The 13,143-nt window shown below is 37.6% G+C and overlaps 1 protein-coding gene across 6 annotated transcripts in view; it reads left to right on the forward strand.

The window, feature by feature from the left end:
• The window catches only part of TMEM131 (transmembrane protein 131), a 192,812-nt gene that overhangs the window by 134,680 nt on the left and 44,989 nt on the right, over positions 1-13,143 (forward strand). For 5 of the 6 annotated variants that reach the window (XM_019931144.3, XM_019931142.3, XM_019931143.3 and 2 more), the window contains 10 exons: positions 1,999-2,107; positions 2,753-2,906; positions 2,998-3,168; positions 4,215-4,325; positions 4,417-4,551; positions 7,013-7,117; positions 8,439-8,525; positions 11,918-12,070; positions 12,173-12,248; positions 12,406-12,523. In XM_019931144.3, the coding sequence (XP_019786703.2) occupies positions 1,999-2,107; positions 2,753-2,906; positions 2,998-3,168; positions 4,215-4,325; positions 4,417-4,551; positions 7,013-7,117; positions 8,439-8,525; positions 11,918-12,070; positions 12,173-12,248; positions 12,406-12,523 (1,219 nt within the window). The remainder of the gene's footprint in view (positions 1-1,998; positions 2,108-2,752; positions 2,907-2,997; positions 3,169-4,214; positions 4,326-4,416; positions 4,552-7,012; positions 7,118-8,438; positions 8,526-11,917; positions 12,071-12,172; positions 12,249-12,405; positions 12,524-13,143) is intronic. The other variant, XM_019931145.3, reaches the window with a different exon arrangement.

Genomic DNA, 13,143 nt, shown 5'->3' on the forward strand with positions numbered 1-13,143 from the left:
GCTGTCAGGAAATAATCAGTATTGTAGAAGGCTTGACAGCACAGATATTTCCAAATGTGTGATAAATTGTCTTCTGTGTTGCTAAGATACCAGCCATGACCACCAGTATCAGTGTCAGTATCAGTAGGTACATTGTCTTCCCTTACGGAGAAACAGAGCAACCAGTAATAATTTCTGACCCCAGGAACAACGTGTAGGACCTACCCTTCTGATAAATCCAAGGAGTGGGGGGGGGGGTGTACACTGGGGCAGCTGTGCTGTGTACTTCCCCCATTCTTCTTTTCCAGCTCCTGTATTGACAATACAGTGACTGTTTCCACTGAGATAAATGAAAGTCAGGAATGGTGGTTCTGAGATCACAGACTCCAAAATAAGTGTTTCTTAAAGAAATGATGTAAAATTTAACACAGAGACAAGGGAAAGCATCTTTTAAAGCAGGTGCTACATTTCTTAAAAGTGGTTTTTATTATCATGGGAAAATCCCTCCACCTTTCACCTCCCACCTCTCCCATCACCACCCCGGATTCCAATACAAATGATATTACCCTTGAGATTGCTAAGAAATGCTTGTTTCACTTAACTTTTAAAAATTTCAGGGGAATTCCCTGGTGGTCCACTGGCCTGGGTTCAATCCCTGTTAGGGGAACTAAGATCCTGCAAGCCGAGAGGCGTGGCCAAAATAATTAATTAATTTAAAAATTAAAATTTCAGAACGTGCCATGAATATTAACTCCACAGTGTTCACTTACCAAGCAAGCATGTCTCATCAACTCATGACTCTTTATGATTTTTAACTGAATTTTCTTGAGGTTTTGACCACTTTATTGCTAAAATATAACTTGATTAGATACTATGAAATGCCTGAATTATGGCCCTTGTTATCAGCCTTATGTCAGAATAAATAGCAAAAAAAAAAAAAAAAAAAAAATGTAAAGCATCCAGAAACGGCTCTACAGTAAAAAGCAGAAAGAAACGAGGTTTAATGGGAGTTTCAAAAATCTGGATCTGCGCTGTCCGTACATAAGCCACATACTAGATGTCACTCCATTCTTTTTGTTGTTCTTTTTTTGGGCTAAAGTTGGATAACAAACATTTGCAGAACTTACGTATGAATTCTTCTTATAAGTGGAAGTGTTCCTGAAGTACTTACAGGGGATAAAGATACACAGCTTCTTTATTTGCTTTGGAAAGAACATCTAATGGGTACACAGATTGGATCCAACTGACTCTTTTCTGTAATTCCAGATGGAATGATTCAGAAGTGCTACAAAACTTAAAGGTTTTACTTCATCTGTGAGGACAGTATGATGGCAGGGAGGGTATATGCCTCCTCTTACACTATAGGTTAGGGTTGGCTAATATAAAAAGTCAGGGCTCATAACTCTTGACATTTTTTGCACCAGGCTACTTTATTGGTATTTATAGCAAGACTCTGGCCACACAAGGAATGTTATTTCTTAATCCAGCTGTAAACTAGCAGTTCTCAACTTGGGGGGCTGGGCAGTTTTGCCTCCCAGGGGATGTTTGGCAACGTCTACAGACACTTTTGGTTGTCACAGCTGACGTCTAGCAAGAGGCCGTCCTGTGCACCGCCCAACATCCCGGAGAGCACAGGGACAGCCACTCTGCCACCCAACAGCGAGTTTACCTGGCCTAAAATGTTCGAAGTGCCAAGGTTGAGAAACCCTGCTGTAGGTAAAGCCAAAGCTTATGGCTGTAGAGAAAGGAGCTCAGATATAGCGCTTTTCCTCCTGAATTGTGTTCACTTGCTAATTCCTTACCTGTTTATCGCATTACAGGAAAATTAAAGTATCTTCCCATTTTTGTATGAAAAATGTGATATTTCAGTTAAAATGTTGTAAAAGTATTCTTTGTGCCAGTTTGAAAGCTCAGCTTCTTAAGATTTTGTCAGTCTACATGCAAAGTCACTCTCATCATCCTCTGTATAAACTCTTTGGTAGCAAAATGTGACAGATTATGTTTTATGCTTCCTTTCAGCATCAAAGGCAAAAAAACCATCTCAGTTTTCTGGGAAAATAACTGTTAAAGCAAAGGAAAAGAGTTATTCTAAACTTGAAATACCATATCAAGCAGAGGTTTTAGATGGGTGAGTTCTTCTTTAAAATAAACTTTATAACTTTTTATTAATAAATAAATTCATTGATCTTAGCAAAAGTAGTACCCAAATTCACTAAACTCCATGGAATTCGTGTTGAGAAGAACAAATTCAACTATAAAGGAGAAAAATCTCCTGTATTTTGTTTATTTTTTTTACTTTTTTAGAAGAAAGAGGTAAATGGGATGATATGATTTGGGCTTAAATGAAGTCTTAATGATTCCATAATACAATAGAAAAATGAATCTGTGATTTTTAAATCATTTGAACCATTTCCTTTCTGTAATTCTTTTTGTAACATGCAAGTGGCTATGGCTTATTATTAAAGTATATTGTCACTTGAAACAAAATCATGTATATTCCTTTATAGACTTGTTAAACACTGTTCTAGAATTACAGCTTTTTATAAATGGGCAATAATATATGTAGTTCATTTTCTAATTATACTTTAACCAATAATAGTTTAATGTCCAGCATGGCAGGGACTCCATGTGGTCAACCACTAAAATGTTTATGGTCTTAATTCTCTAATAACAGTCATAACGCTGAACGTAAATTATTACTCACAGCGAAAGAACTTGGATTTTAAATTAACACGTGGAAATAAAAATAATTTATTTTGTTTTTTTCAAATAGCTATTTGGGATTTGATCACTCTGCAACATTATTTCACATCCGAGACAGTCCTGCTGATCCTGTGGAAAGGCCAATTTACCTCACTAACACTTTCAGTTTTGCGATCCTCATTCATGATGTGTTGCTACCAGAAGAAGCCAAAACAATGTTTAAAGTATGTCTGGGAACCCTCGTACTTTTAATTTTACTGATCTGCCAAGCAAGTGATGCTGACACATTGTTTTTTCTCTCCCATCATTTCCTAGGTTCACAACTTCAGCAAACCAGTCTTAATTCTTCCAAATGGATCAGGATACATTTTCACTCTGTTTTTTATGCCATCTACATCATCCATGCACATAGATAACAATATTTTACTTATTACCAATGCCTCTAAGTTTCATTTACCTGTGCGGGTATACACAGGTTTTTTAGATGTAAGTATGCTATCTGCCTTTAAAATTTAAGCTCCCTACACGTCTTTTGTGTTTTCAGCTACTATTAGCCAGTCGTGTTGCACACACTTAAATTTTGCTATTTCTGTGCTTTACAAGTTGTCCTAATTCCTCCCTCGTCAGTACTTACAAGATTTTCACCCTCCCAGCGGCCATGTCTCCTCATGATGCAGTTGACTCCTCTAGTTACGCCTCTATTTAGATGTTTTCCACATTCCACTTTCTCTTGGTTTTGCTTTTAAACTGTCATAGTCATGGGGAAGCTAAAAACGAGCTAAGTGGAAGAAAGATAATAAGCAGGGAAGAAAGACTATAGGGCGGGTGAAAAGAAAACTCTGTAGGGAAGAGGTGACCAAAACCAAGAAGTGCAAGAATGAAGAAGAGAACCAGACAAGAAAGAGGGAATAGGTGGGAAAGACACAGCTGGAATAGTCACCGAAATACGGCAGGAAAGGTCTTTCTAGTACAGAAAACAAGCCAGGAAAAAAAATCCAAACAAAACTGTGCTTAAAATTATCAATGCAAGAAGTTTAGATGAGAAAGAAAACTGATAGGAAAGATAGAAAAGAAAGTGAAAACAGAGAGATGCAGTTCTCCAAAAAGCTAGCATCAACAAGAATTTTAGAGCTGAAGGGACCGTCACTATTGTACCACTCCTTCTGCATTTCTTGCTTAAATGGTTACTGGTTTGTAGCTGCTTTCATGAATGTGTGATGTTTGCTGAGACTGAGGACTTTTTGCCTAATTCCCCAGGGCTCCACTTAATCTCACCTAGCACTTTAGTTTCCTGCTGCTTTTATGTGCCTTCAGAGGAGAACTAGCAATTCAGTAGAGGCCATGAGTGTTTTCCTTTCTGAGTAATCAAAATATTCCCATTGTACAAAGTTCTTAATTATATATTATGTATGCGTATATTTACATAAAATACAGGAACCTTAGTATATCTTAATACAGTTACTTTTTCTTGATAACATTCTCTTACATAAGTGTGACTTTACATTTAATCTAGTTCTTTTATATCTTTCCAGTACTTTGTATTACCCCCAAAAATAGAAGAACGTTTCATAGATTTTGGTATACTGAGTGCTACAGAAGCAAGTAACATTTTATTTGCAATTATAAACAGCAACCCAATTGAGGTAAAAAAAAAATTGTTTTTATTCTCACTCACATTTAAGGATTTTATGCTAGTGCCGCAATAATCACTTTCATATCTTTCTCTTTTTTAAGTTGGCTATAAAAAGTTGGCATATCATTGGAGATGGTTTATCAATAGAACTCGTAGCTACTGAAAGAGGCAATAGAACTACAATAATCTCAAGCCTTCCAGAGTTAGAAAAATCCTCCTTATCAGACCAGTCATCAGTAAGTTAACTTTTTTATTGTTTCCTTAAACTTAGATGTAAACCTCAAATAGAAGACTAGTCATCATAATATTTTTATGAGAGTTGCAATAGCACTGACTATTTGATGTTGAAAGGACCTTATAGGTAGTCTGCTTAAACCCCTTCCTCTCATGGTGAGAGAGCACTTGAGACTCAAAGGAGTTAAGTTGTAACACAAGTGTCCTGACAGGAGAAATTCCCATGGGTAGTAAACTAACCCTGTGTTCATTGAACACAGAAGGCAGAAGAGATAGGCAGAAGAGAGAGCCCTGCACGTTGATAGAAGGTGTTTTCAATTATACAGTAATGTTTCTGGTCAGTTCTCTGTACTGATTAGAAGAGAGTATCAGTGAGGCAAACATCGTTTGGTGGAGCTCTGTGTGGATCTCCCTATATACTTTTACTCTATCTTATGTACAGTTGGTCATAAAAGAGCATGAAACAAGAGTAAATGAATACAGCAGTCTAAGCCCTGACCACTACTGAAAAGAGAACTTGGAGTTTATACCTACTCAGAACAGAATTAGTAGAATCACCTTGTACGACTTCGAAGGAGCAGAAGATATGTCATCTGTAGGTTAGCATAGAACTTCTTGTGGCAGTTTTACAAAAGGAAAAGCAAATGTCCTTACGCACAGAGGTTATTGACAAATATGCTTCCATGGAATGCCATAGGTCATAAAAATTGACTTAAACATCCCCCAAAATAGGTTTTTTGGAGGACAGTCTGGCAACATATACCACTCCTGGGAATGTTTTCCATGGAAGTAATTGAAAGAGCCAAAAGCTGTGAGAATGCAGATGTTTGATAGCATTATTAATAATTCCAAATGACTGGAAACAGCCACATGCATAAAGTCATGATTTTATGATTGAATATTAAAGCAAATAAAAAGCTGTAAATATGATTGTATGTAGAAATTTGGAAAAGGATTTCTGAAAAAGTGGGAAATAGTACTAAATAATGTGTATTCTAATTGCAGTTGTGTGGCATTCAGGCTACATAATCAGATATTGTGGTCGATATATGGGTGTTTGCATTTTAATAATTTATAATGTTTTAAATTTGATTCATAAATAAAGCCTCCTTTTAAAACAAAGAAAGGATATGCCCGTGACAAGTAATATTTGTCACCCCAGCTGAGGTTTTATTTTTAATACAAATTGAGTGCTGAAAAAGGATAATAATGAGACCAGCCATTAATGTGTTCATTTCAGTAATGAAGTTACAGTAAAATTGTATGTATATCTAATCTGAGATGGTTGAATTATACTGTTTTTATAAGACATTATAAATTAATAATTTTAGGACTCTGGATCATTTCCTCGTACTAAATAACATGTGTTAACACTTACTACTTAAATTTGAGAGGTCCACTCAGTAACATGAAGCCTGCTTGAAACTTCAGGGTTTTAGAATTAGGTTTTATATAAAACTGTATAAACACAAAAACAAGGGACAGAAAGATGAGATCACTGTTATGAATGCTTACTTAAAATAGGAAGTTGTAGTGAGTTGCCAGCTTCAAAATAGCAACTCCACAATATGTGTTTTTTTAAGTTTGTAATGCCTAAACTTTCAACGATTTCCACCTGTTTGCCAAAAAGCCAAACCTATGAACTAAATAAGCATCCTGTTCCTTATGAAACACACATTGCCAACAGCTCTCTGCACTCTTGAGACACGTTCTTATTTGGCTGGTTAGAGTCATGATGAAAACGTTAGAATTGCACAAATCCAACACAGAAATGCTTATAAAAGGGGGAAAGTGAGTATGTTTGGTATATCAACATTTACAAACTAAAGTACAACTTCGCAAATTGAATTTCATGTTTTTTGGAAGTATCATGATTGAAAAAGTTAAGTGCCAGAAACATCAGCAAATAGCTTGAGAAAACAAGATCCACATTCTCCTTTCTTTCACATTTTTATTGCGTAACTTTTCCTTCTTGCCATGATTTTTGATGTTTCCATATGATCCAATCTCAGTGGATCTGAGGACATGGTTATTACAACATGACAGAGTTAAATTCAGAACTTGAAGCATAACCAACTTTGTATGTATTAATACTTGTGCCCTAATGTGGCCAAAGGGTTAGTGGAAGCCTGTGTCCCTCTGCTGCAGCCCTCACCCGCTTTGACCCTGCACGTACCCGGTTGGGGTGTGAGGACCACACCCCTCCCCAGCTTTGCAGCTGAGAAGTCAGCTGTTCCTCAGGGAACCAGTTTTCTCAGTAGCCCATGGAATAAGTATAGTAGATAAACATCCAGGGATGGGCATTATTTTGAGATATTTGTATGTGATGATATGGTAATTCAGTGTTACACTGGTACAGGTTAGGATTTTGAAGTCAGTTTATCACTGTAGCTTTCTTTTCCATTTTAATAGAAAACTTCAGCCAGCAAGGCTGATGAATGATGTCATTTCTCCTACATACAGGTAATACTAGCTTCAGGATATTTTGCAGTGTTCAGAGTCAAACTTACTGCAAAAAAACTGGAAGGGATTCATGATGGGGCCATACAGATCACAACAGACTATGAGGTAAGGACTTTATTTACAGGGATTGGTGTCAATGGGGTCTTTCTGAGTAATTCAGTCTTTTTTTGTTTTTATAGAAACAGAGAACTAAGTTTATACTCAGAAAGTTACAGTTTACCGCTTTCATGCCTTAAAAACTGAGCTTTTGAGACTAGTTTACAGAATATTTGTGTTCATTAGCTCATAGTTTTCTGATAAAACCCAAATCTTTTGACTAAAAGCAACTTCAGAAAAATGCATTTGGCACATTTAGAATTGCTGTTAGAAGCCTGCTTACAAATAGTTGTAGCATTGCACAGACCCTGACTGAAATTCCTGAGATAGGTCTCTCTCTTCTGAGGTCATAAATATCCTCCTGTGTAACATTTCCAAGAAGGAAGATACAATCAGGAAATCACATCTTAATTTGAGTTCTCACAATCATATTTACATGTTCCTTGACTTCTAAGTCAAGGAACCAAGTGAAAATCAGTGAACTTTTTAAAGGCTTTTTGTGGGGTTTGACATGTTGCACGCAATGAGACTTTGAAGAGACATATTTCTGCCACACCTAAATATTTTGATTTATTATTTCAGAGCTGTTTGGGAAGTCGAGCACTGCTAAAGTCAGCAAGTTGCTACCCTTGTTCTCCTATCTTTTCAGTACATACAACCCCCACATGAAAGAAAACTAATTCAGAATAAACAGAATTGGTCATCTAATAATAAATGATACGTTGGGAGTATGTCAAATTACCTCCAAAAATAAGGAATCCACGTTTATCACTTTTGATAGGAATAAGTACATTTCATATCTTAGCAGAGTATCAGCATCTTTGTGAATTGCAAATAAGCATACAAGTTGAGATTCAAAATCTGGAACGTTCAGCTCATTTTTTCAAATTAGCTTGATGTTAATTTATTGCTGAGTACAAAAAGTAGAGAGCTATATAACTTTAGAAAATGCTGGATTTTTCATTCATTGTTTTAGGAGAATAATTGAACTTTACTTTTTAAATTAATAATCTACAAAATAAAACCTATACTATGAAAAATCTGTTCTTCATTCCTTCCCCATTGTTTGGTCTTATTTACCATGTTTTCATCGAATCACTGAGAAGTACATGGAAATTTATTGTATTTCAGTGCATTTTATGAAGTACATGGGTAGATTAAACAGTATCCATGGGTGATTTTAATTTTGCTTATCAGTTGGTTAATGCTAATATACATCCCAAGATTGGTTCTTTTAATCCCCCAAAATAACTGCCCCCTACAACAACTGTCAGTGTCAATCGCAGACTTAAACACTCATTTCTCTGTGGTTTGCTTCTTCCCTCCACAGATCCTAACAATTCCCGTGAAAGCTGTGATCGCAGTGGGTTCTCTGACTTGCTTCCCAAAGCATATGGTTCTTCCACCTTCTTTTCCAGTAAGACAGTTAATTTGTAGCCTTCTTCTTGCTAATTTTTTTTCTCTTTGCCTTTATGTTCCTAGAATTCAACAATAAAGTCAGTTACTCTTTATTAATCACTTATTTTAAGGTAAGACATTGTACCAGCTTCTTTAGGAGACATAAAGAAGAATAAGAAATAGTCCCTTCTCTCAAAAAGTTTTCAATCTAGAATGAGAAATGGGCCCGTGATTCATAGACGTAGAGCAGGATGTAGAAATTGCCCTAAGAGGTGAAAAATAACATGCTATGAAGAAAATACATATCTAATGGATGAAGGTGCCATGTGAATTGGCTTGGAATTTCTTCTGGCAGGGATAGACAAGGGTTAGCAAGAATGGCATTCAGGGCCCAGGGAACAACCTGAATAGAGACACAGGCAGCAGAGTCTGAGATGGCTTTAGGCAGTGGTGAGTCGTCCAGTTTTACAAGAATGCAGGGAAGTTTCAAGAGAGAAGATGGAATGGTACCTTGAGTGATAGCATGAAAAAAATGCAATGCATTTAAGTCCATGAAAATCTAAAGTTTTTGAGCAGAGGCTGGACATCGTCAGAGTTAAGCTTTCAAGACTGGCTCTCTGGCAGAAGTAAATGTAGGACACGTCTGGGAGTAGCACTAGTGTACCTGGAAGCCAACCCAGAGACTCTGGCCACGGTCCACAAGGAAAGCGTCAAAGGGAGGTTTGAGCTTAGGGCATTGGCAGAGGCAGTAAATCGCTTTCATACCTCCACACCTTTGCTGCTCATCTGCCTTGGCTGCCCTTCCTCCTCTCCTACCTTCAAGAACTCCTTCATGTCTTTCAAGATCCAATTCCATTGTCATCTCCTCTCTGAAGATTTCTTCGCTCCACTAGACAGTACTAGTTATTTCATGTGTGCTTCTGAAACAATTTGAGATTACTTCTCTGGCAGCAAGCCTCACATTGTGCTGTAAATGTTGCCTTATATGTTGGTCTCCCCAACAAGACTCTGAGATCCGGTGGGAAAGAGATGAGGGATCTTATACCCCAAGTAGCAGGTATCTAATAGATAATGGGTGGATGAAGGAGCAAAATAATGAAAAAGAGAACATAGGCAAGAGACATTTCAGATGAACCGTTTGAACTGTACTTGAATATCTTGAGGAGGTTATACTAATGGAAACAGGTATGGGTAGGTAGGTAGATAGAGGACTCAAGAATATGACATAGAGTTTGAGCCTGGAGAACAGAGAGGAAAGAAACAGGGAAACCAGGAGGCCACCTTTTGCAGAAAGATAGTGTAGACGATTCAGGACGCCTTGGAGCAGATGGACGTGTCTCTCAGCTGTGGTAGGAGACCTGACGGGTTAAGAGAAACAGTACATTGCAAAATCTTAATGCTATATACGATAAAACCTAAATTCAAATTTTAGCTCCTTAAATATAAATTAGCTTCAAATATAAATTTGAATTAATAGGTTCAGCACACCTAAATTTGGGTCTTAATTCAATCTTTGTCTTCTTATCATTCCACTTTGTACTGACTATACAGAACTCTTGACTTCATTATTTATCCAAAAGAACCTTCAATTGCCTTTTCAATCCATGATCTCCTTGATCCCTGCATATATCCTGGAAGGGAATAATTCAGTAGATGACAAAGTGAAAGGCTCATGGACAGAGTAAATGAGAAGGCATCTATAAAAACAAGGTGTTGGTTTTGCAGTACTTCAGATTAAGCTTTCAGATATCTTCAGATGGACGGGAAGTCCAACATCAAGGCACCAGCAGATCTGGTGTCTGGTGAGGGCCTACTTCCTCGGTTTGCCGACGGGCATCTTCTCATTGTATCCTCACACAGCCAAAAAAGCAGACAGGGAGGGCAAGCTCTTGTGCCTCTTTTAAGGGCACTAATCCCGTTCATGAGGGCTCCACCCTCATGACCTGATCACCTCCCGAAGGCCCTGCCTCCTGATACCATCACACTGGGGGGTTAGGATTTCAACATGTGAGTGTGGGGGAGCACACAGACGTTCAGCCCATAACAGTCATGAAATTCTGTAAAATCTCTTATCAGATGGAGACTACTAGAGCCAAGTGATGAAAACTTGGTACTTCAGAATGAACATTTCAAATAACTCACAGTTTAATACTTCGTATTTGAATACCATTATAAAATGAACTTCTGTATCTGTTACCTCTCTTGATCCCCACCATACCCCTGAGAGACAAGATGTGGACACAAGAGTAGTAGTTATTACAGGTGCATGAAGACCAGTTAACTGCCGGGAAGACACAGCTGGGTGGAGGCCAAGCTGGGACTCAGCATAGGCTTCTGCTTTCTTCTCTTATGTTCGTATCCTCACAGCAGCGTCCCCACCCTCTAACATCTTTCTACTCTGGTCACACTGTAAATGATGAGTGTTAGTCTTAACTGCACCATCATTCAACTCCTTTTACTGTTCATTTTCTTAACTTCTTTGTCTTTTTTTAAAAAAAAACATTTATTTATTTATTCAGCTGTGCCAGGTCTTAGTTGCAGCACGTGGGATCTTTTAGTTGTGGAATGTGGGATCTAGTTCCCTGATGAGGGATCAAACCCAGGCTCCCTGCACCTGGAGCGGGAGTCCTAACTGCTGGACCACCAGGGAAGTCCCGACTTCTTTGTCTTTCAATACCAAATATTAGACCAGCAGGGTCTGGTCATTTTAGAGACTTCTTCAAATGGCTAGGAATCAGGTTATAGGATTCTGGTTCTATATTCAGACAAAAGAAAGTAAAATATTATAATATGATTCTTATTGATGATTATTTGAATCATGTAATTTTTTATTTAAAATCTGGTACTCTGTCATAGGGAGAAGCATGCAGCTGATAAGAGCAATCATTGGTAATTTAATGATTTAAGCTGTATACTGTTTTAATATGATGCTTGATAACCTGTGTTTTTTAAAAATGTCTAATTTCTCTTTGGCACAAATAGTATTTTTCTTTTATAAAGAAAATAGCTTTGGATTTTAGAGTTCACTTATTTCATCCTGAATTTGGATACTTTTAAGGCACCCTGGCCTTGGTATAATCAAACCTTTCTTAACAAACTGACAGTGGCTGCTTCCTTTATTCAAAGCTAGCTCTGTACCTTTGTTAGTATGTGAACATTTTTACTTTAATTCATTTTTACGAGATTGCAGAGATTTGACCTGCTAAATTATCTGTAATAGGCCATAAAAACAACAAAATACGTACATTTGGAGGAGGGGCTCTGGTTACAAATTTAAAGTTTATCAACTTTTGAAAATTCTAAATGTCCTTTGAACTTTGGTTTCCTAGAAATATGTCTGTCAGCTCTAAAGTGTGTGTTCTGAAGAAAATCTACCATTTACAGATGAGTTTGTTTGTTTTCTTCCTTCAGGGGAAAATAGTTCATCAGAGTTTAAATATTATGAATTCCTTCTCACAGAAGGTAAAGATCCAACAAATACGATCTTTGTCAGAAGATGTACGATTTTACTACAAACGATTACGGGGCAATAAGGAAGATTTGGAGCCAGGGAAAAAATCAAAGGTTTGAAAATGTTATATTTGCAAAAATTCCCATCCATTAGCACTTTGTCATTGTGACCTTCTGTGGATTGGGGATTCATGGTTCTCCTGTGCCTCTTTATAGATTGCAAACATTTATTTTGATCCTGGACTGCAGTGTGGGGATCATTGCTATGTTGGCTTGCCTTTTCTGTCCAAATGTAAGTTATCTTGCCGTTCTCTCTCATGCCCTTCACTCCCTCCCCAGAATACTCTTTAATAAAAGGCGGCCACTTTTAAGGCCCATCCCTATCTCTTGATGCTATAGGAATCATTTGAAGGGCTGAGTATGTCATACCATTTGTCTCCTTGGTTTAGCTGAACCCAAAGTACAGCCTGGTATAGCCATGCAGGAAGATGCTTGGGATGCTGACTGGGATTTGCATCAAAGCCTGTTCAAAGGATGGATGGGAATAAAGGAAAATTCAGGTCATAAGTAAGTGGTTTTGCTTCATTTAAGTATTTGAGCTATCTTTACCAGTATGAAACATGACTTTCTAAAGTTATTCTTATATTAGGTTATTTTATTTCCCTGTAGGTAAGAAAATATGCCTAATCTTCAGGAAGCATCTTGAATTGCCATTGTAGTTGTATATTTCTCAGAAGTACGCGCACTACCATTTTTGTCTTTTTTCCAGTATTCTAGATGCTTCCTTAAAGTCAAAGGAACTCGATGAAGTTGTCCTTGTGTAGGATAACTTCATTGTTTACCTTAGACACACCATTTGCATAAGAAAGAAAGTTTCTCCCTACCACTGACCTCTGTTAAAGGCTAGGAAAACACTTTCTAGGTTTAACCTCACAGGAGGAGGAGTGTCTCTGCCCCTCCTGAAAAGAACTGCTTCCTCCCTTTCCAGACCTGAGCTGTTAGGGGTGCATGGCCCGTTCACATGGGCTCAACCTTATGTCTGTGGCAGGTAGAAAATGTCCCAGCGACAAATCAGTACCGCATCTGGATTCAAAAGCAAAGACACACTTATGTGGCAGTATAGAAATTTGATCTTTCTGTGTACTTCAGAAGAGGATTTGACTAGCAAACTGATGAAAACTGTTCTT

This window comes from Tursiops truncatus, chromosome 14 (genome assembly GCF_011762595.2).
Source record: "Tursiops truncatus isolate mTurTru1 chromosome 14, mTurTru1.mat.Y, whole genome shotgun sequence".
NCBI lineage: Eukaryota > Metazoa > Chordata > Mammalia > Artiodactyla > Delphinidae > Tursiops > Tursiops truncatus.